Below are 24,575 nucleotides of genomic sequence, written 5' to 3'. Positions count from 1 at the left end.
ATAGGACATGCTGAGAGAGTAGGTAGTAAGGTAGATGGAATTGATGAATAAAAACATGGAGTACAAAAGTAAGCCTATATAAAATACTGGTTCAGCTACAACTAGATTTTTGGATCTAGTTAGTATCAGCACATTGTAGGAAGGATATGCAGGTTTTCAGTAAGGTGCAGAGAACAATTCCAAGGATGAGGATTTTAGCTATAAGGTAGATTGGTGAAGGTACAGTTGTTCTCCTTGGAACGAAGGGGAGCTCTGATTGTGATAAACAAGATTTTGATAGGATAAAGATCTAAGATTTTTTGGCAAAAGATGCTAGACCATATGAGGATGAACGTCTTTTATGCAGACACTGGTGATGACTTCAAACTTGTGCTTGTAAAACAGAAGGAGAGATAATCAATGATTTCAAATAGCAACTAAGTATTTGAGGGAAATAACCTGCAGGGCTATGGGAATAGCAGGGGGAATGAAACTGATTGGGTTGTTTTACAGAGAGCCAACTTGATCTTGATGAGCTGAATGGTGTCTTTCTGTGGAATAACAACAATTGGGAGTGGATTTTTATTTGTCAACTAGGTTGGGAATGAGGGCATCTGTGAATTCCACGAATTTCAGGATGTGCTCTGATTTACAAAGGGCAGGAGGTAGGGAGCGGGAAACACACTCACCTTCATTTAATGGCCCCTTAGGCTCCTGTTGTTAACAGGTCTGGGAGCACAAGAATGCAATTTTCAAAAGTAAACTCATACAATCTGATGCATGAATGTGCGTAGCTGTTGGGTTCGAAACAGGGAAATGTGGAAGTATTTTCTGTGCAGTGATTGCATTGGGACCTGGGGAATCTTGCACTAGAGCGTTTGCAGCACCTCTTACTTGGCCCTGCATTTTCACTTTTATAAGCATTGATGCTGCCGGGCCTCCAAGGCACCACCTACTCTCACCATCACGGCTGGCTTTGCTAGTTACCTCCTGCAGGCAGTTCCTATCTCTTGGAGATTGTCAGCACCATGAAATGAGCTCTAGCCAATTAAGGCATTTACATTTCATACTGGTGTTGTTGGAGTAGCATGGAGCTAGGCTGAGAATCATTCGGATGTCAAACCTCTGGTCTCTCTTACCTGAATGACACAAATTTCTTTAGGTTCAACCAGCATTTTGCCAAACTCCGTTGTAATCAACAGACTCCCTTCCTGGGGCACTGCAATCAAACAGGTATCCAATTAAAATCAACAGGCTTTAAGACAAAAGCCTACAAGATACTTCCTATTGTCAGTTTTGGAGAAATATGAACATACGAATTAGGAGCAGATGGACATCAATCAGTCCCTCAATAAGCTTATGGCTGGTTTGTTTCTGTTCTAAATTCTATGTTCACGTCTACCCCCATAGTCAAAGAATCCCTACAGTATGGAAACAGGTCGTTTGGCCCAACAAGTCCACACTGACTCCCCAAAGAACATCCCATCCAGATTCACCCCCTCCTCCCCCAGCCTATAACGCCTTTTCCACTATGGCTAATCCACCTAACCTAAACATCCCTGGACACAACAGGCAATTTAGCATGGCTAATCCACCTAACCTGCACGTCTTTGGACTGTATGGACGAAACCCATGCAGACATGGGGACTATGTGCAAACTCCATACAGACAGTCACCCAAGGCTGGTATTAAACTGGGGTCCCTGGCGCTGTGAGGCAGTAGTGCTAACCACTGAGCCACCATTCCGCCCCAGTCCTTGAGACCCCTGCCAAAATGGAACCTTTCAACCTCTATCTTAAAAATATTCGATGACCCTGTCTCCACTGCCTTCTGAAGGCAGAGACATTCAAAGTTGCATAACACTCAGAGAATAAAAATTCTCCTCATCTCTGTCTTTAAAGGATGATCCCTAATTTTAAAATCAGTATTATTTTATTTTGTCCTCAAAGACTCCCATTTTCTTTTCCTGTGTGTCATTCAGCAATCACAGAAAATGAAAAATTGAGAAAACTGAAACCAGCAAGGTGGAATGGTAAAGCCTGCATATTTTCTTGTAATTGTCATTCCCTGTCATACCATTCCCTTCACTTATCACACAGGTGATTAATATTCAGTGGCAGGTACTAAATATGGGTGAGAGGTAGGATTACATGTGGAAAATAATTACAAAAATTATTTTTGTTCTTTATTCTTTCATGGGATGTAGGGAAAACTAGCAAAGTCAGCATCTGCTGCCATCCCTTCAGAGGAGTGGTTTGTTAAGCCATTTCTGGAAAGAGTCAACGACATTGCTGTGGATTTGCAGTCACATGCTGCCCAGACCATATAAAGACAGCAGATTATCTCTCCTTAAAGGACCTTAGTGAACCATATGACTTTTTATAGCATTCAACGGTAGTTTTCATGGTCATCATTACTAAGACAAACTTTATATACCTCAGAGGATTAGGTTAGGCTTTGGGCTTATTAGTCCAGTGACATTTCAACTATGCTACCATTTCCCCCTTGTATCATTGCGTAGAGTCATCACAGAAAAAAATAGACTGAATGTTAGCTACATTCTATGGGATGAAAAGGGATAAAGGGATAAATTAAACTAGCACAAGATTAATGTGGGGGGAAAGGCAGGAAGTAAACATTAGACTAGATGTAAAAATTACTTACATGCTAGTGTGATAAATTAGCAGTTAAATGGAATCTGACTTGGAATAAAAGGAAGCACCAAGACTGGGGTTCCACGGAATAATTGTCATGAGATCAAAAAGGCATTTAATAAATATTGGGGATGACAAAAGAAATCAATGAGAAATATAAAACGTACTGGTAAATCTACTGTGACATTGTTCTATGGTAGAACTTGCCATGCAGGCAGTGCAACAGAGGTTCACTAGGCTAATACTGTGGATAGCAGAAATGTCTTATGATGAGAAATTGGTTTGACTGAGCCCATATTCACTTGAGTTTAGAAGGATGATCCTAAGATCTTAGGATGGGGTCCATTAGGACCTGGGAAACAGTTCAGAGAGTATTTTCTGGTCTAATACCTGTAATGGGCAGATTGTCTTATGAGGAGAAGTTGGACAGGCAAGGCCTGTATCCACTGGAGTTTAGAAGGGTAAGAGACAACTTGACTGAGACCTACAAGCTCCTGAAATCTTGACGGGGTCCATATGGAAAGAATGCTTCCTCTTGTAAGAGAATCTAGAACTGAGGACCACTACTTAAAAATAAGAGTGACAAGGAGAATTTTTTTCTCACAAAGGATCATTAATCTTCAGAATTCACTTCCTCTAAAGCAGTGGAAGCAGAGTCTTTGAATATTATTAGGCAGACATATATAAATTCTTGATAAGCAAGGAGGTGAAAATTTATTGGGAGTAGGTGGGAACGTGGAGTAACCAGAACAACCATGGTCTTACTGGATGGCGGAAAAAGTTCAAGGGGTTGACTGGCTTACTTTTCATTTTACTTATTCACACAACATTGGAAGTTCTGGCTGGTCAATATTTATTGTTCTTCCCTAGTTGCATTTGAGAAGGTGGTGGTGATCAGGCTTCTTGAACCTGCTGCTGTCCATGTGCTGCAGGTAAATCTGCAATATTGTTGTGAGGCAGTTCCAAGATTTTGATGCAGCAACATTGAGAGAACAGTCAGAGATAGTGGGGACTGCTGATGCTGGAGAATCTGAGATAACAAGGCGTAGAGCTGGATGAACACAGCAGGCCAAGCAGCGTCAGAGGAGCAGGAAGGCTGACGTTTTGGGCCTAGACCCTTCTTCAGAAATGGGGGAGGGGAAGGGGATTCTGAAATAAATAGGGAGAGAGGGGGAGGCGGATAGAAGATGGATAAAGGAGAAGATAGGAGGAGAGGAGACAGACAGGTCAGAGAGGCGGAGATGGAGCCAGTAAAGGTGAGTGTAGGTGGGGAGTTAGGGAGGGGATAGGTCAGTCCAGCGAGGATGCACAGGTCAGGGAGGCGGGATGAGGCTGGTAGGTAGGTGATGGGGGTGGGGCTTGAGGAGGGAGGAGGGGATAGGTGAGAGGAAGGACAGGTTAGGGAGGCGGGGATGAGTTGGGCTGGTTTTGGGATACGGTCGGGGGAGGGGAGATTTTGAAGCTTGTGATGTCCACATTGATACCATTGGGCTGCAGGGTTCCCATGTGAGTTGCTGTTCCTGCAACCTTCAGGTGGCATCGTTGTGGCACTGGAGGAGGCCCAGGATGGACATGTCGTCCAAGGAGTGGGAGGGAGAGTTGAAATGGTTTGCAACTGGGAGGTGCAGTCTTTTGTCGCGAACTGAGCATAGGTGTTCCACAAAGTGGTCCCCAAGCCTCCGCTTGGTTTCCCCGATGTAGAGGCGGCCACATCGGGAACAGCGGATACAGCATACCACATTAGCAGATGTGCAGGTGAACATCTGTTTGATGTGGAAAGTCTTCTTGGGGTCTGGGATGGGGGTGAGGGGGGAGGTGTAGCACTTGCTTCGGTTGCAGGGAAAAGTGCCGGGTGTGGTAGGGCTAGTGGGGAGTGTGGAGCGGACAAGGGAGTCATGGAGAGAGCAGTCCCTCCGGAAAGCAGATAAGGGTGAGGAGGGAAAAATGTCTTTGGTAGTGGGGTCAGATTGCAGATGGCGGAAGTGCCGGAGGATGATGCGTTGGATCCAGAGGTTGGTGGAGTGGTACGTGAGGATGAGGGGGATTCTGTTTTGATTGTTATTGCGGGGAGGGGGTGTGAGGGATGAGTTGCAGGAAATGTGAGAGACACGATCGCGGCCATTTTCGACCACTGTGGAGGGGAAGTTGCGGTCCTTGAAAAACAAGGACATCTGGGGTGTCCGGGAGTGGAATGCTTCATCTCAGGAGCAGATGCGGCAGAGACGAAGGAATTGGGAATAGGGGATGGCATTTTTGCAGGAAGGTGGGTGAGAGGAGGTGTATTCTATGTAGCTGTGGGAGTCAGTAGGCTTGAAATGGATATCGGTTTCCAGGTGGTTGCCAGAGATGGAAACAGAGAAGTCCAGGAAGGAGAGAGAGGTATCGGAGATGGTCCAGGTGAACTTAAGGTTGGGGTGGAAGGTGTTAGTGAAGTGGATGAACTGTTTGAGCTCCTCGTGGGAGCACGAGGTGGCGCCGATACATTCATCGATGTAACGGAGGAAGAGGTGGGGGATAGGGCCAGTGTAGTTTCGGAAGAGGGATTGTTCCATGTATCCTACAAAGAGGCAGGCATAGCTTGGGCCCATGCGGGTACCCATGGCCACGCCCTTTGTCTGTAGGAAGTGGGAGGAATTGAAGGAGAAGTTGTTAAGGGTGAGGATGAGTTCAGCTAAGCAGATGAGGGTGTCAGTGGACTTCACAAGCTTCAAAATCTCCCCTCCCCCGACTGCATCCCAAAACCAGCCCAGCTCGTCCCCGCCTCCCTAATCTGTCCTTCTTCCCACCTATCCACTCCTCCCACCTCAAGCCGCACCCACATCTCCTACCTACTAACCTCATCCCACCCCCTTGACCTGTCTGTCCTCCCTGGACTGACCTATCCCCTCCCTAACTCCCCACCTACACTCACCTTTGCTGGCTCCATCCCCGCTTCTTTGACCTGTTTGTTTCCTCTCCACCTATCCTCTCCTCTATCCATCTTCTATCCGCCTCCCACTCTCTCCCTATTTATTTCAGAATCCCTGTCCCCTCCCCCATTTCTGAAGAAGGGTCTGGACCCGAAACGTCAGCTTTTCTGCTCCTCTGATGCTGCTTGGCCTGCTGTGTTCATCCAGCCCTGCACCTTGTTATCATTGAAAGAACATGGATATTTTTCCAAGTCTGAATGGTGAATGGCTTGCAGGGAACTTGCAGGTGGTGATAGTCCCTTCTATTTTCTGCTCTTGTCCTTTTAGATGGTAGTGTATGTGGGGTTCGAAGGTGCTGACTGAGGAGCCATGGTAAATTTCTGCAGTGCATCTTATAGATAATACACATTGCTGGTACTCAGTGTTGGTGGTAGACGAAGTAGATGTTTATGAACGTGGTGTCAATCAAGAGGGCTGCTTTGTCCTAGTTGATGTCAAGTTTGTTGTTGTTGGAGCTGCCCATCCAGGCAACCTCGGAGTATTCCATCACACTCCTGACTTGTGCCTTCTAGATGGTGGACAAACTTTGAATAGTCAGGAGGTGAGTTACTTGCTGCAGTATTCCTAGCCTCTGATTTTGCTCTTGTTACCATTGTGTTTATTTGGCCTTTGTAATTAAGGCCAAGATTCCATTTGTCTTCCCTACTATCTGCTGAACTTGGATGCTAGCTATTTTGTGATTTCATGGACAAGGACTCCCAAATCCATCTGCTCCGTAACCCTCTGTAATCTTTCTCCATTTAAGTAATATTTAGCTCCATAATTCTTTCTACCAAAGTGTAAAGCTGGGCCACGAGGTTGCAAATTGTCCTGGAGTATGATTCTGCTGCTGGCGATGCCTCACAGCACCTAAGATATCCAGTCCTGATTTGCTAGATCTGTTCAGAGTTTATCCCATTTAGCACCCTGATTGTGCTGCAACACATTGGAGGGTTTTCTCAATGTGAAGACAGGACCTTGTCTCCACAAGGACTATGCTTTAATCACTCTTACCAATGTGTTCATGAATGGAGGATGGATGCATCTGTGGCAGGCAGATGGGTGAGGTTGAGATCAAACATGTGTTTTCCTCTCATTGGTTCTCTCACCACTAACCACAGACCCAATTTGGCAGCTATGTCCTTTACATCAGCTCAGCCAGCTTGACCTGTAATGGTTCTGCTGAGTCTCTCTTGGTGATGGACATTGAAGCTTTAATTTTACTGTGTTGTGAATACAGGGATATGGAAGCTGGTTTGGCTGTCTGTCTCTGTTTTGTAACCATGGCCACTTTATTATCATCTCTTTATACTTCCTTGTTCAATTTACCTTGATAAAAGTATTCTCATTCTCTTTATATGACTTTGCAGAGTTTTTCATCAATTTGTCAGATTAGATATAAGGTTTGACTTCAAAACTGATGGAACAATTCTCTTAAAGATCGCACCAGCTTTGATTGTTGCTGAGAAACTTCCTTTCCCTTGTTGGCTAAATATGAATCCAAGTGTTAATGGTGAAGGAGGCAGAGCTAAGCGATTTCCACAGTGAATCTAGGGATGTTGGAGACTGAAGTCAGTTATTTGGTCCTCAACGAAATGAAACATGCATGCCTTGTTTGATTTATTTCTTAGATTCATATTCTGCTACTCATCAACTGGAACGCTGCCACTTAAATTCATTTCCCGCAGTCACAGCAATGCTGCTTTCTAACATTAATGTTGTTCTATGGTCCCGCAAATAGAAGGCTCAAATTCATGGAATGCATGACTGATACTATTTTCTATGCAGATGTTTTAATGTTAAGTTTCGAAGGAGGTGTCATTGGAATCCATGGCAAAATCATTTCTTTCAAGTTATGATAAGTTGGTAAAGTGTATGAACTGACTTTTCAAAGGGTGGGGGAGGGGTCTTACCTACCTAGAAGGAAATCCCCATCTGAATTATAAAATGACCTGAAATGCAAAACATAAACATTAGATTATCTGAGAATCTGATTATTTTAAGTAGGAAATTACATCGAATTACAAATCTTTGATAGCTTAAAATGAGGTTGGGACAAAAGAATTGTATTTACTGTCAGGCCAATGAAACAAATGATTTTTTGCCTGGTATTTTTGTGTGAAACCCTTAGTCAAAACCATGACCTAGGCCTCAATATTCAATGCCACAAAGATGGCATGGTAGCAAACAACAGTTAGAGTGAGAAATAACAAAAACAAGGTCTTATCTCCTTTAATATCACCGAAAAAGGCAGAAAAAAAGTATATGACAGAAAATGTTCTTAAAGGTAGTAACATACTTATTCTCCATTGATGAGTTGCAGGCATAGATGTGAATAGCCAACCCATTTCTAGACCTGATATCTCCAGCTCCACATAATGTATGTAAACCCTGTTGAAAAAGAGTACCATTCAATAGCTGTGCTGCCCAAAGGAAATAGATGGTACACTGGAATGGACAGTTTATTCCTGGGCATAAGGACAAGCTCATAACTGACTGAATGATAAAATCATTACGGAGGAATTTGTTCATGCTGAGATAACTTGCTCCTAAGAATATAAATAATAACCATCATCACATATATTCTTTAATTAAAGTGCATTGTTCTTAATAAATTGAGAGAGATGGAGAACATGAGTGGGTAATAATTTGCAGGATTCTATTTACATAATATTAAAACCTTATATCTCTCTGGTCTATAATTGAGGGCCTTTTTGACAGCTGCTGTTCTAACCTTGCTGAAATCTGCCTGAAGTCACACAGCAGGCACCTGCAGCTCACTGGTATGATTCAAATGAAGCCCAAACCCAATCCCAACCAGAACTCAGCAACCTGAGTAGCATTTGTTCCATTCCCAGTCCATGTTGTCAGTCCAGTGTGTTCCAGTTTCCAACCTATTAAAGATACTCCCCTCAACTCTAAATTTTATTGACATGACATTATGTATATTTGCAGGCAGAGAGACAGTCAAAAGCAAAATAAAATCAGTCTTACTGATACAAAGTCAACCATCTTCTCTGATGTTTTATGAATTTTAAATGGTAGCCATCTGAGCTAGAAGCAAGATAAAAGAAATTGTATGAGACAGGTTTTATTTCAAAGCTGAGGATGTACACTACAGGTGATATGCCACTTTTTCAAACATTCCTTGGAACACTTTGAAGTTCTGCAAAGATCAAAGGAATCAAAAGTGTGTTTTTTAGTGTCAAATAAAACCTTCTAACTCAACAGCTGATTAAAAGGACCAGAAATTTCTTGGGTTTAGTAAATATCAGGAGCTTCTATTTAACAAATCAGTTCCCCATTCTCATATTAAACATAACAAATAGAAAAACTAATTGGTTTTGGTGGCATTAACCTAAATGTCATTGCACTAACGTATTATTAACTTGTGCAAACCAATTGGTCTCTCCTCAGCCAATTTGTCTCCCTTCATTCATATTAACAACATGAAATGTTTAGCTCCTAGCTGGGTCATCAATACAAACAAATCTGGTATCACGTTGAAAATATTGAATATACGTCTTTGCCAATATTTAGCTATGATGTGCAACACGTGAGACTGTTTGATTTATAAGATAGATTATGCCTTTTATAGAAAGGCTGAAATCTTTTAAAAATGTGGCCCAATATTCTTATGAGTGGATTATTTTAACTTCATGAAGAAATAGTGTTACCTGGTTGGGATCAGGGTTGATTTCATCCCAATTATAGGACAAATTTCCCTGGGGTATGGAAGTGAAGGGCTTGTGAAGGACTGAAGGTACAATACGATAAAGCCAGCTGCATGGAAAAGAATAGAAAGAAACTAATTAAAATTGAATCAATGTGTAGATGATTTAGGTCCCAAATTGCAAAACATGATCAAAATTAAATTAATTTGACCTATAGGTAGGTTCACCCAAATGGTAGGTAAGCCAAATTTCCAATGTCTCTAGTTAATTTGACTAAATGACTGGGACATATAAGTAAGTCAAGAAAATTTAATTTGTTCTGCAATATATGGAAGAGTCTAAGCACCAATGAAGAGCGGTGTTTAAAAGGGCCATATATTTCACTATAGAGCCACTGTTACTGGAGGAAGAAAAATAATTTAACTGTTTGTAAATCGTGAGCAATAGTAATTCAGTTCAAGGCAAAAATTGGAAATCTCCCACAATGGGTATACCGAAGGAATAAAGCCATATTTGCAGTTGAAGTCTTGCCTGCACTTAAAGCATAATTGCAAGCTGGACAGAGGTCAATGCGGTCATCATGACTCCCGATAACTGACTTCAAATGATCAAAAGGCTCGCTAGTCAAGAAGCAGGAGAATATAAATTGGCTCCCCCTAACAAACACACATTTCCTGTTAAACTCACCAGAACTGATACATACCCAGGTTGAAAGCTCCCATGTGTTTTGTGAGTTACTGTTGAAGTACCATTATAGATTAACATAGATCTTGTGTTGTTAAACTGGATAGTATTCTTTTCACCCATTGGAAGTGGTGGTTATGAAATAAATTTGAGTCTCTTCTCTGAGATTAAGAGGTTTTCCAGTGGGGTTATTAGCCATTAATGCAGAGAACAGTCATGATCTCCTAAGAGTCATCACCCTAATGTTTTTCTATTTTTAAAAATGTTGAAAAAAACTGTTAGATTAATACAAGCATTACTTTATTCCAACCATAAGCTATTTACCAAAACTCTATTTTGTTCCTTTTCATGATTAATTTCCTTGGGATTAATTTCATCATGTTCGCTAAATTAAATATTAAATTGATTAAGCATTAAGTTACCTTGCTGCCTTATTTTTGGTTCTGTCTCTGAACATACGACCAAACTCCCACTCATCATCTCAGCAGTGAGGTAATATTATTAATCCAACAAAGCACAAATACAATTTTGTAATTACCATGTATCAGAAATACATAATGATTTCTTTTACTTCTTCAAGGCCTCTTGTGAGGATGTAGTACTTGCTTTGGAAGCTTCACTAAATTGAGGTGCTGATATTGCATGATTAGTGGAGTTTTTTTTAACAATTTGAATAATTGGAAGTTTAGAATCTGTCTATTAGAACATTTGTAAGATTATATTAGATCTTCTGAAAAAAAACACATTTTGTTAATTTTTTTTGCCTACCACTCATCAGGGCAATTCACAAGAATATCAATTTAAAGGGAAAAAACAACATTAATACTGTATGACAGGAGAATGCTCATTGGTTGGCTAGTGGACTCTGCCTGATAGAGGTATTCACATGAAAAATGCACCAATTAATGACAAGTGACAAAACAAAGAATTGAATGACAGTTGTGTAGTTTTTTGAGCTGAAACAGATACAATACATGTTTCAACAAAATAGATGTCAATCTTACGCTGTTTCATTAATCAGAAAAGGGCATTGATCAATCAGAGGCAACCTGCCTAGTTTAAAATTTAAACAAGCCTAGAAGTTAACTGTCAATCATTGTTAATGCATTCACATTGTCAATACATTTACCAATCGGTGTCTACTGGCTGAATAACCAGTACCCTTCTCTCATATGTTATTAATGATGTTTTCCCCTTAAATTCTCAGTTCTTGTGAATTGACTTGATGGGTGCATGATGAAAATTTTCTACAAACTGTGTCTTTTTCAATAAAACGTAAATTCTGTTCTACCAAACAGCTATTTATAACAGTTTTATGTTGATTAAATGAGAAAATTAATGTCACCATATGATGAGTATGTAATATTCTTAACTGTACCATAAAATCAATGTTACCTCCTCTTATTGTTGTATCTTGGACAGGTGAAGGCTGAACCAGAGAGCTGTTCAGCATATAAACCATAAGGACAAACCTGTGGATTATTCTGAAATATACATTAAAAAAATCAGAAATGTCACTATTTAATTATTTACTTAAAAAGATTGTTCCCTTTGTGGCTGCTATTAACAATTAGAAATCTACACCATTTCTGATCAATGAAGAGTATCCTTTCATGCACAAAAACACATTGTCAATAGATATGGACTCCCTCCATCACTCACATCAACAAACCCCAGATTGTTCTGAATTTTAAAGATATGTATCATCAATTTGTTTTGTTTCTGTCTGATCACAAAACATTCCATTGCGGAATAAACATTTAGTTGTGTTGTAGTAATTGTGAAACAAATTAAATTGGTGTGGCATTTAGGGATCAAAGGTGGAATCTTATGACACATGGGCTATGGAAAAAAATGTAGCTAGGTTATGAGAGAGGTCCTGCAATACCTAGCTTGACATTAGGACCAATTTGCTGCATCTTTTAGCTAAATTCCAGGTGTTTTTTTTAATATTTATTAAGGAGATGAGGGTGGTGCTGACTGGACAGTATTTATTGCCCATCCCTAATTGCCCAGAGGGCAGTTCAGAGTGAACTACATTGTTGTGGGTCTGGAGTCACATGTAGTCCAGACCAGGTAATGATGGCACTCTCCCTCCTGAAAGGACATTAATGAACCAGATGGGTTTTTCCAACAATCAACAATGGATTCATGGTCATTATTAAATTCCTAATTCCAGATATTTTATTGAATTCAAATTCCACCATCTGCCGTGGCGGGATTTGAACCCAGGTCCTCAGAAAATCATCTGGGTCTTTGGATTAACAGTCCAACGATCATACCACTAGGCCATTGTCTCCCCTTGAAGTATGATTCTCACTAGGGAATGGTGAGTTGCCTATTAAGAGGGATTATGGCTGAGAATCATAAAATCATACAGTACAGAAGAGGCCCTATGGTCCACAGCATCTATATTGCCATTTTAACCATCTTATTAACTGCAGATCCCACCTCATTAACATGCAGTTTCCAATTCTGCCACCCACTATAAACAAACTAGACATCAAAAATTCTTGACATGAAATTCAGAACAGGTAGCTGGCAACTTCAGCTCGCTGCTGCTGTGAAAAGCCTCCACGTTGCTCATCACACAACAGCATCTCAGGACATGATGCATGGACACCACCCACCAGTACACCTCATCCATACATATTGGCATCCAATATTTGCCAACTTCTCAGGATCCTCATGGCACCTCACTGACCAACCTGCAGCATATTAGGAAACACAGACCTGTATTGCAAGGTGCACCAGCAACTAGTGTTGAAAGGTTGCTGCAAGAGCATTTTGTGTGCAGGGGACACACATCCAATCCAGCTCACAGATTTGATCAAGGTGCATCTCCAGCCTGCTCACTTGCTCTCTTAGCAGTCACTCAATTAGAGCCAACCTGCAAGCTCACGGCATTCATGTCTTGCCTTGCTGTCCTTATTAGCGCAGTCACACAAACGTAGTCTTGCCTTGCAGGTCAGCAATCTTTCATCAAGGGGCATACACCCCTGCTGTATGACACTATATAACATCAATCTCACACCCGCACCATGTGCTAGCACTGATGCAGTAAACACGATCAGGCATCCAGCTGGGGAGTTCTCAATCAGGTGGTCTGTATCTCTGCTGCCCATGAACTGGTTGCAGTCAGTCTTGTGGCTCCATAGTGCCCAGTCTGGGCAGTAGGGCTAATACAGTCAGGGAAGTGAACAGCCATCAGTCAGGATCATGGACACATCCTGTCTGCGGCTGTCCTATTAGGTCAGGTAATCAGGAAGGCAAATGGAATGTTGGCCCGCATTTCAAGGGGATTGGAAGTCTTACCGCAACTGTAGAAGGCGCTGGTGGGACCACATCTGGAGTACTGTGTGCAGTTTTGGTCCTTTTACTTAAAGAAGCATATTATTTCATTGGAGGAAGTTCACTAGGATGGTCTCTATTTTGGAGGGATTGTCTTATGAGCAAAGACTAAACAGGTTGGGACTCTACTCAAGGAAAGAAGGAGAGGTGATCTTATTGAAACATATCGGATTTTTAAGGGGCTTAACAGTGTAAATTTTAAGAGGATGTTTCCCCTCATCGGAGAGTCTAGGACCAGACATTATAGTCTCAGAATAAATAGGCACCAACTTAAGATTGAGATAAGGAGGAACTTCTTCTCTCACAGGGTTGAGAGTCATTTGAACTCCTTTCCACAAGAGAGCTGTGGGGGCAGAGTCCTTGTGTATATTTAAAGTTGAGATAGATAGATTCTTGATCAGTCGGGGACTCAAGGATTACGAAGAAAAGGCAGGAAAATGGAGTTTAGGCTGAGATGAGATCAGCTATGATTCTATTGAATGGTGGAGCAGGCTTGAGGGACTGAATGGCTTAAACCTGTTTCCAATTCTTATGGTCTTACGGAAATAACCAGATGATCAAATGCTTGAGATAGCTGGGTTCCCAGTGTAGTTGTAGCTCCTGTAGCCTCTGGCCTAAGAGGGTCATTATGACCCATGTACAATGCGTCTGCCACTCCTATTCTTCCCTGTGAATGTGGGTGAAGTCTGTGATTGTCGAGACCACGGGGCTCTCTCCCATCTGTGATTGTGCAGTCTAGTCTCCGACACTTCTCTAAGTATCTGGAGCATTTCTTCCTTAGCCTGTGCGGCGATATCACAGTGAGATGTTTCACCAAATTGCACTCCCACATTCTTTCTAAACCTGATGTTTGCATGAGGGGTTAGTATCTCAGCTGGGTTGGGGTGCAGGAGGCATGCTTGCTGGTGCCTCCATACACTCAGCCTCAGAGGTTGTGAAGGTAGCTTCTGGTGGAGCAGCCTTTTTCAGCCTGGGACCATGGACATCCTGCTGGTACCTTCAACGCAAGACAGAGAAGGCAAGGTGGTCATTGTTTAGAGGATAAGTGCAATGAATGACACTGACAGCAGGGCTACTGTGAGAGTGATACTTACTCAGTTGACGGGGCATGGTTCTCTCAGCAACCTCACAGGAGTGGTCCTGGTTTCACCTGTGAAGAACAGGATTCTCTTCTCATGGTGCGTGAGAAGCCTAATGTTGATGACGTGGGGGTGCCATTGGTAGACTGGGGTGGACAAGGTTAGAAATCACGCAACACCATGTTATAGTCCAACAGGTTTATTTAAAAACTCAAGCTTTCAGAGGCTTACTCCTCCTTCAGGTGTTAGTGAGAGAGGTAGTATCAGACACGGAATTTATAAGTAAAAGATCAAAGGGTCACACCACTGATGAGGATGTTTTAAACAAACCTAAGACGCTGTTAAATCTTTAATCAGTTAGAAGGTTTTAATTGATGAATATGTACATGCAAATCCCCGAATTTCTTTCAAGTCATTGCCCTGAGAGAACTAAAGGTTTTATCAGTGTAAAAAAGAGGTGACATTTTAGGCCAGACAATGCATGTTAGGTGTGAGGCCTTGTTTAGAAACTGTTTGTGTTTTGGTTTGGGGTCAGACTGGTTTTATTTCTAAAGTAGGAATTTATAAAATGCCACATTGACTGACTGTCTATAAATTATGTTCTTTTTGAACAAAATAGAATGTATCTGGAAATACAAATTCACCCCATAGATATGTGTGTGTGCGTGTGTGTGTTAGGGGAGAGAGAGAATGTGGAGTGTGTGTGTATGTTGGGGGAGAGAGAAAGAGTGGAGTGTATGTGTGTATGTGTATGTGAGAGAGAGAGTGGACTGTGTGTGTGTGTGTATGTGTGTGTCTCGTGTGTGTGGGGTGGGGAGGAGAGAGAGAGTGTATGCGTGCACGTGTGTTGGGGTAGAGAGAGTGTGAGTCCATGTGTGTTTGCAGGGGGTGGGAAGAGAACTTGAGTGAGTGCATGTGTGTGCGTTGGGGGTGTGGAGAGAGACAGTGGAGTGTGACTGCGTATGTGTTTGGGGGGTGTAGAGAGAGACCGAGTGAGTGCATGTGTGTATGTGCATTGAGGGGGGAGAGAGAGAGTGATGTGTGTTTGTGTGTGTGTGGATGGGGGAATGGGGGAAGAGAGTGAGAGAGAGGTGATTAAAGATTTAACAGCATCTTAGGTTTGTTTAATACATCTTCATCAGTGGTGTGAGCCTTTGATCTTTTACTTATAAATTCTGTGTCTGATACCACCTCTGTCACTAACACCTGAAGAAGGAGCGAGGCTCCGAAAGCTTGTGTTTTCAAACAAGCATAATGTTGGCACTGGTTTATCTAATATTGTGATTTGTGTTGGCTGCTAGTGATGGTGTTGATGTTCAGAAAGTAGTGTTACAATGTTTGGTAGAGTATTCATGAATTGAAAGGCAGGAAGTTAGAATTTGTTGGTAAATATGATTGTGGGGAGAAAAGCACCGTGGTCCCTCTAAGAGCTTGTGCTTGGAAGTTTATAAATGCAGAGAGTGCTTGAATGGAAACATTTTGTATGGAACCGCCAAGAAACAATTTTTCCAAGACAACAAGTTTGAATTTGGCCAATTAATTTAAACGAAGCACCTAGATAAGTTAATTGAATTGTAAGTTAATTGAATTTAAATCTGATGGTGTTGACAACTGAAACCAAACCTACTATAAGAATTTGATTATGTCATTACGGGTATATAAGTCGAGGGAATTTGGAAAATTGGGGAGAGCCAACTGCCATCTGAAAGAGAGAGCCATCCACCACCTGCCAGACTTAGCACCATTCAGCTCTCAGAGAAATTAATTAATCAAAGGTACCACGGTATTTTAGTTGAAAGTCCTCATTGAAGAAATTATAGAGATAAAACATCCCTGACAGCAGAATTAGCAGGAATAGCATTTGCGAAGAGAGTTGAGGAGACAGAATATTTCAGAAGACAGACTGTGTGAATTTGGAGAGATTAAGTTATAATTTATTGTTCTCTTATTATTTGGATTTATTAAGTGGGACTTGTGTTTATTTGAACAGTATTCCAGTAGAATCTAGACCAATTAGGAAGTAATTTGGGGAATTGACAGTTTGTTAGTAATTCTGTTAATTTGTTCATTGTTGGGTTAAATAAATAAATTGTTTCTTGTTACTTGTAAAGTGGAGATCAGGGATTTTCTTTCTTTTAAGCACTCTTTGAATGGATTACAAAGGGAAAAGCGAGCATTTTCTGGGTGTTTCAGGAGTAATTATTAGAGGGGAACCCCTACTCCTGTCATAAGAGATTGTGGCTTGTGATTTAGTTTAATTATCAGAGGGGTTGGGCTATTCCCCTCTGTAACAATAGCGAAGTGTTCTGTAGCAATGAGTAGGCGGTACAGAGGTTGTGCAGGGTTATTGTTGTGGGAGGTGCATGAGAACAAGTGAGGGCAACTGATGCATGCAATAGTGGGAGTGGCAGAGCATGGGCCTTGGTGAGCGTGGGTACAGTAACAGAGGTAGAGTGAATATAGGGTAGCAGAGAGTGAAGAGTGTGGCACTTACCCTGGCAGGGTGAAGTGCTCATTGACCTGCTTGTAGCACTGATGGCCATTCCTCCAGTCTGCAGAAGCCACATGGAACTAGGTGGAATCCTTAAACCCGGCTCCCAGGTCTAGTGGTGTGGCCTCCTCTGCCAGTCCTTCTGGAAAAGGATGTCCCTCCTTTGCCACATCCTGTCCACCTGGACTTCCAGGTCACTGTTGAAGAACTGTGTCTCCCCTTCCGCGTTCTGACATTCTGGGCAGGGCAGTTTTGGAATGCCAGTGTTCATTCTGGTGTGCAGCAACCTTTTAAAGATGGCGCAGGGAGCAGGGGTGCTGGTTTTTCAGTCAATATCTGGTGAGCAGTCAGTCCATCCGGGAATGGCACATGATGAGATGGGAAAGGGGATAGAGTCAGATGAGAGAGGTGCCAGTGGACTGGGATAGTCTGGGTTGGGTAAAGAGACACAAAGCTCCGCGAAGTGGCAGCAAGGGCAGGTCTGGGGATCAATCCCCTTTGTGAATTACTGCCAGAAAATAAATTTAATCCCTCAAAAAAGCTGCTAAAATTGGCTCTGGTCCATTTTTTGGACCCTGACACAGCTCATGTACTGTCAATAAAATCTCTTGTTGCCTGGCAAAGTGAAGATAAGTTTGACGATAACATCATTAATTGGCTTCCTGCTGCTTCCAACCTGTTGGACCTGCTGGTGTGTCATTGGGAGAAGTACTTGGAGACATGGAAGTATTGGACAGCTGATCTCATGCTCATTTTTCCAAATAAACTTGCACTCCACCTCCAAATCCACCTCTACAGCCTTGGGAATATCCAAACCCTTAACTCCAATGCTTTCTCAATAAATGCTGAATATTTCAACCATTTTTTTGTGTCTCTTTTCATTTCAGATATCCACACTTTTTTAACTTTTACATTATATGATTTCTGGGCACTATCGCATATTTAGAAAAGCTATGTGAGTCAGTGAAAGTAGGTGTAAAATTTGTTTCACATTAGCCATTTGGTTTGTAGCTTTTTCTCACTTTCCTGAAGAGTAGAGATAAAGATAACAGCATGTTCCATGGCCCAGCAGGTCACTTATTGCAGGGGGAAGTTTTAGATTTGATGGAACATCTGTTGAAACACTTCTTCAATAACTAGAACCTAGTATTAGTTTGTTTTTATCATCCCATGAGCACAGTACCTTTTTTACTGTGATTGCATTTTCAAACTGACTGCTTGTTATTTTCTGAACTTGATTTTATTGGAAAAGCATGAGAAGCATCCACCCAGTTTACAAAATACATTGTAAGGTTCCCTATTGGAGATTCAGGTGTATAAAATATCGCATATTGCCTGAATTGTTCATGGTTCCTTTCATTTGCGGATCTAGTGAATGGAAAGGAATCTTGAAAAAACACTCTGTAGTTAAAGAAAGCATGTATGGCCATCATTTTAGAATTCTATTATTAATATGGACCAGTGATACACCATAATAAGAAGTCAAAAGAGAACAAGGGTGTAGCATTCTTAATAGGTAACAAAATTAAACAGCATCACTGCAGCATCAGCAATCTCACTTTCATTTTGAAAGTGGTAAGAATAAAAATAAAAACATGCAAATGTTAGACATCTGAAATAAAAACAGAAAATGATATGCACTCTGTGTCATTCTGTGGGCAGCTCAAAGAAAACGTCATGTTTCAAGCACGTATACTATGGAGATCATTTTTACCACTGAAATTTGATTTGGTGCCTCAGCAGGGCTTTGCAAACTGCACTGAAGTGTTATTTTTAATAAGATCAAGCCTACAAGTAGGGTTTGAATCATCAAACTGGCTGTGCAGATAACCATCAGAACTGAGTGAAAAATGCCAGTGAATCAGCAGGCCTGTGGGTTACACCTGCTCCTATTAAACTTACCGCATACACAAGACAAATGGGAGAGTTGTACACTACCTGACCCTTTGGTAGGGACCCAGGGCAGCTTGGATCTTCTGACGAAAATTCATTGCCAAATCCTGTCATGTACTGGAAAAGAATAGACAGTGAGCAGTTACTGTTATTTCAGTATTTTTGTATGCAACTGATGAAAATAGCCTGTTGCACCAAATTCTATGCCTGATTAGAAAATGTATTTGTTTTGTTTCTTTGGTTTTTTTTTATGCAAACACCTGATTTAACAGTTATATAACTTGAAATTTTTTTTAATATTTCATAACGATGCTTTGAAATTTCTAAGCTAAATATATATTTTTGGAAGGTGTGTATATTTATCTGGAAATACAGGCTTAAGGCAATGGTAATTTAAATTTATTTTTCCACCAATTCTAATTATTATCCTGCCTGAGTCAGAAGTCACAAGATACCAGGTTATAGTCCAATAGGTTTATTTGAAGTCACAAGCTTTCGAAGCACTGCTCGTTCGTCATGCCTGAGTAAGGATAAGCTCAAAGTATGGATCTCCTCCTCTTTTCTACCAAATAAAAGATGGGCAATGATAACATCAGAAGTGAAAGGCTTTATTAATCAGAGACATTTGAACAAATGATTCTATTCTCTAAAAACTAAAGGCTGAAGGATAACTTTAAAATTATTGATTGTGTTTGTTAGGGCAGATATAGAGAAGGTGTTTCCATTTCTGGTGTCACGGGATGAATCCAAAATTAGAAACCAAGAATATGAGATAGTCATTAATAAATCCAATAAGGCATTCGGAAGAAATATCTTATCCCAGAGAATTTTTAGTATGTGGGAGTGCATTTAAGATGAGGCTACATCAACACATTAGAGCAAAAGGAAGAGACAGTTATGCTGGTAGTTCTAGGTAGGAGGAGGCAACTGTGGAATATAAATAACTATGTGTCCCAGCTATTTTTGTGAAGTAATTCAATGTATTGGACTTAGACTATTTGAAGATTTTTTTTCACATTCTCATGAATAATTAGGAACATGCAATTGCACTAGAGAGGATGCAAAATGTTCCCTAGGCTGGAAGAATTCAGCTATTGATAGAAGAGAGGCTAGAAAGGATGGGATTGTTTTCCTTAGAGCAGAGAAGGCTGAGGGGTGAATTTGATTGAAGTGTACAAAGTTCTGACGGGCATAGACAGGGTAGATAGGGAGAAACTTTTCCCCTTAGTATAGGGGTCCATAAACAGGCGCTATGGGTTTAAGGTAAATAGAGGAGTAGAGGGAATTTGAGGAAATAATTTCACCCAGAAATACCTGGGTATCTGGAACTCACTGCCTAAAGGGATGGTAGAGGCAAGAACCCTCAAGACATTTAAGAACTATTTAGATGAACACTTGAAATGCTGTAGCATACAAGGCTACAGGCTAAATGCTGGAAAATGGGATTAGATGGATGTTTTATGACTGGTGAGTACGCAATGGGCTGAAATTCCTCTTTCCATGCTGTAAAATGTCTATGACTCTATAACACAAGAGTACAATGAGGACTATTACAGAACTATTCAAAGGACTAGAATTAAGCTAAGACAGAGGGTTTTGTCAAGTGATAGTCTGGCCCACCAGTGTTTCGCAGTGTCTTTTCTGTTTTTCTGATTCTGCTCTTCACCTCATTAATTATGGAATGGAATAGGGTTCCTCGGCCTTTCTGTGGGCATTGTGCAGCACAAGAGGTTGACGTGCTTGCCACTGATGGGACTTTGCAATGCTCATGCTACTTGTGTCATACTTCAAGGCCAGCTGCTTGCTGTTTTAGAGGTTGTAAGCTCAGACTGACCCAGTGTGGTGCTCAATCATTACTAATGAATACATGGCCCAGAGCAAAGGAAACCTCATTCCTCTGCTTCAGAGAAGGATCTGGAAGTGCTGGCAGATGGGGTATTGGAGAGAAAGAAAGACAGTCCTTTTTGAGCCAGTGCTCCACAAGGGTAAATGCCACCATCCTCTTCCTGCTAGCTCACACCCATAGGACCTGTGCACACTCTTGCACTACCACTATGCACAAGTCTCACCAAGACTCATGGACTACAAATCGCAGGATTGTGTGCAGCATGTGGATACGGCTCTCATCCACCTCATCCTCCCAAACTACAAACCCTTCCTGCCCTCTGCACTTCCTACTCACTCACTGGGGACATCTTGTCATGTCCCCTGCGCCTGCAACTCCAGAAACTTCTCTTCCATCCGCTTGATTCTCTCTGTTTGCCCCAAGGGAGGAAAATTTGACCCACAATCAGGCTGAAAGATCCAAGACCAGCAGGAAGTGCTGGACATCAGGCTGCTCACTCCTTACGAGGAGGAATTAATCCAGGCAGCAAAGAGCATGACAGCTTATGTAGGGATAGAGAGACATCAATAACCAACCAATTCTGTAAACATCATCGTGACCAACTGTACTGCTCTCCAATTACCCTCTGCATTAACCATTCTTAATATTCAGAAGCCTTTATACATCGTTAACAACTAATTCCCTCCCCTTATGCACACATTTGTGACACTCAACAAACATTGGCTGGGTAGAAACCAGGACTCTTAGGTTCACATCCGCCTCTGACGACAGGAACCCTGAGAGGATGTACCATCAAGGCTTTCCCTTGCACCATCCACCAGCACAGAGGCTGGCACCTCAGTGGGTACCTTTTCTAGATTAGACTCACAGATATGAATTTAGTTGATAGGATTCAGCTATTGATAGAAGAGAGGCTAGAAAGGATGGGATTGTTTTCCTTAGAGCAGAGAAGGCTGAGGGGTGAATTTGATTGAAGTGTACAAAGTTCTGAGGGGCATAGACAGGGTAGATAGGGAGAAACCTTTCCCCTTAGTATAGGAGTCCATAACCAGGTGCTATGGGTTTAAGGTAAATAGAGGAGTAGAGGGAATTTGAGGAAATAATTTCACCCAGAAATACCTGGGTATTTGGAACTCACTGCCTAAAAGGGTGGTAGAGGCAAGAATGTGGAAATGTATCAAAAGCCTTTGAGAGATCAAGTTATTGGTCATAACAGTCCACAAGGAAATCAAAACAAAAATGGTCAGGCAGTATCTCACCCTTGAATCCACAGAGACTATAATTAAATAAGCTGATACTGCACAGTTTACTCCTGATAATCAATTCCATTATTTTACAAAGAATGGAAGTAAGAACACTGGGTTTTTCATTGTCTATCCTTTTTATTTGATATAGACACCACATCAGCCTGTTTCTAAAATACTGCTGCCTTTTCTGTTCATATGAATATTAGTATATTACAAGTCTCCTTCCTATTTTCTTTTGATAGCGTGCAATAACTATCATACACCTTTGTGATCCATTTGTTTTGAGGCCATTCAACCGGTTTTATGTTTCTATCTGATTTAGAGTGAAATCATTGATTGTTTGGAGAGTTTGTGGTTGATCATACCTTCCTGTGAGGTACAAGCTGTATCGTGTACAGTTTTCACCTCTTCCCTGATTGCTTGTTCATAGTTATAGTCTGAAAGAAATTTTACTGTTGTACTTAGCTTCAGCTATGATACCAATTCCCAGGTCTCCCTATCCTCTCTGATCATCCTTTCCAAGTGTCTCTGACTGTATTATTCTTCACATTGAGCCCTTCCCTGTTTGTCCCTGCACGATTCACACAAATTATTCTTTTTCTGTCTCACCTTTGTTAATCTAATTAGGTCAATATTTAGTTAAACTGAGATTATTGATTTTAACTTTCATCTATGGCCTTGGACCCTTAACAGTGTTCTATTTATCTTCCACTGAAGTGTTGCTATGATGTATTTCATTTACATTGATCGGGTTATTAAGAAATATCAGAACCTGTGGCTTCTTCACTGCATTCAGTCAAGAATCACATGTGAAAGATATCTATATTACTTGATTTTTCTCAGTATATTTATTTTTGTTAACATAAGATTTGACTTCCAGATGATATTTTTAAACTGAATTCAAAATTTGGATCTGCTGTAGTGAGATTTGAACTCATGTTCTTTTTAATATTGACCTTAACCTCAGGATTATTAGTCCATATCATAACTACTAAGCAAATGTACAAAGTAGTTATCCAAACAGAATGATTCATTCTGAAGAAGAGTCACTGGACTTGAAAAGTTAGCATTGCTTTCCCTGGACAGGTGCTGCCAAACCTGCTGAGTTTTTCCAGCAATTTCTGTTTTTGTTTCAGATCTTCAGCATTTGCAGTTCTTGGTTTTATTTTGGTTCATTCTGAAGATTTTTTTTATCTCCCACAAGATCAGTTATGTCTCTTAGCCAGGTATCTCTGACACACAGGACTACATAAATATAATCCACTTTCTTTGATCTAAAAACTGTTCTGCTCCTGAATGCTTCACCCTCTGGAGTTAGCTATGTTTCGATGATTTATGCAACAACCTCCAGTTCCAGCATTTCTTATTTTTTTTGGCATTCATGTAAATACCTCCTTACAGTTCTCCCTCTTCCTATGATCTCCGTAATTATTCCAGGTCTCTAGTTCATAAAAATCTCTCAGGTTTTGAGTCAATACCAGCCTTGTGGCTACCTTCTACAATCTGTTTAATCCCTTGACAATGTTTAATCCTTGCAAGTCTGTTGGTAGTTATATAATCTAGATACCGCCCACCTTTCCTATGCCTGTACATTCTTCTTTCTGGAAGGATTCCTAATTATTTGTGGAAGTAGGAATATTGTGCACATGTTGCCATCATTTATTTGCCTCTGCAATTCTTTTGGTAAATTGTGCTCCTTTGCTAAACATTTTTGTAGAAATTAAGACAGGATTATCACAGAATTATATAATTGCAAATGATATTTTTAAAATTATGAAGTTTGAAAGAGGCAGCATTACTGCTTAAAAAGGCTTCAATATATTCCATAATAATGAGAAGGCACAGGACAATGTCCCCATGATGACTGTGACCTTCTGTCAGTAGGCAGCTACATTCAGCCTCCTGCTTATTGGCTCTTGTTCCTGCAATACCTAAATTTCAAAATATGTTTGTGATCAAAGTCTGAAAGTCGTGCAGTCGACAGTCACAGACTACTGATCTTTAACCGAAAACACACTGCTATGTATTTCTTTCCAATAGTGAGCAACTTTTTGTGAATGAAAATAATAAATATTGACATATTGGAGAAAAGTATGTATTTAAAAGAGAATAATAAAATGCAGTAGAATTTCAGCACTAAGACCAGCAACTGATAATAACTACATAAGTAAACATTATTTAGGAGGATAGTACTTTTGTAATAAATCAAACTGGCCAAAGAAAGTTAGAAATGTTCGTACAATTAGTTGGGAGACAATAGAAAATGGAATATATATCATGAATTTGGTTTTATCTTTTAGTAAACTGGAACCAAGAACTATAACAATAATTATTTCAACATTGATGAACAAAAAATTATACAGGATGTTTATGAAATTTTATTTCTGTAATGAATAAAACACATTTATGTCTAACAAAGATATTCTTATAGTTCTTACCTTGAGTGATGCCATTTCTACGCTTCTTTTCTTTTGTTCAAAAAATGTACGGCAGATTTAAACTGCAACTGGACCAAAGCAATTAAGCTCCTAAATGAAAGAGAACCTTGTAGCACCAGGGCAACAAACTTTATACAGCAGGGCTCGCATTAGGCATGCTCCAGCACTGATGCAACACACTGATTTTAAAAAAGTAAACAAAGTCACAGAATGAGAGGTAGAGAGAGGAGGGGGAATGGAGACTAAAAATTGATAAATACAAACCACCAAAAAGTAAGTAAGCAAAAATAA

The 24,575-nt window shown here is 40.8% G+C and overlaps 1 protein-coding gene across 4 annotated transcripts in view; it reads right to left on the bottom strand.

Moving 5' to 3' along the window:
* hgd (homogentisate 1,2-dioxygenase) overlaps positions 1–24,374 on the bottom strand; it is a 38,073-nt gene extending 13,699 nt beyond the window's left edge. Inside the window, exons 1-8 of one of the 4 annotated variants that reach the window (XM_048602605.1) lie at positions 24,285–24,374; positions 18,763–18,870; positions 11,335–11,423; positions 9,259–9,364; positions 8,576–8,635; positions 7,881–7,972; positions 7,499–7,533; positions 1,119–1,198 (exon numbers count right to left, since the gene is read on the bottom strand). In XM_048602605.1, the coding sequence (XP_048458562.1) occupies positions 1,119–1,198; positions 7,499–7,533; positions 7,881–7,972; positions 8,576–8,635; positions 9,259–9,364; positions 11,335–11,423; positions 18,763–18,870; positions 24,285–24,299 (585 nt within the window). In that variant the 5' untranslated portion in view covers positions 24,300–24,374. Of the gene's footprint in view, positions 1–1,118; positions 1,199–7,498; positions 7,534–7,880; positions 7,973–8,575; positions 8,636–9,258; positions 9,365–11,334; positions 11,424–18,762; positions 18,871–24,284 lie in introns of those variants that run through there. The other 3 variants (XM_020520682.2, XM_048602606.1, XM_048602607.1) reach the window with 3 other exon arrangements.
* Positions 24,375–24,575: the final 201 nt, after the last annotated feature.

Source organism: Rhincodon typus, chromosome 11 (genome assembly GCF_021869965.1).
Source record: "Rhincodon typus isolate 14 chromosome 11, sRhiTyp1.1, whole genome shotgun sequence".
Taxonomy (NCBI): domain Eukaryota; kingdom Metazoa; phylum Chordata; class Chondrichthyes; order Orectolobiformes; family Rhincodontidae; genus Rhincodon; species Rhincodon typus.
Note: the sequence above shows the minus strand (reverse complement) of the source record. Positions and strands in the feature narration are given on the sequence as shown.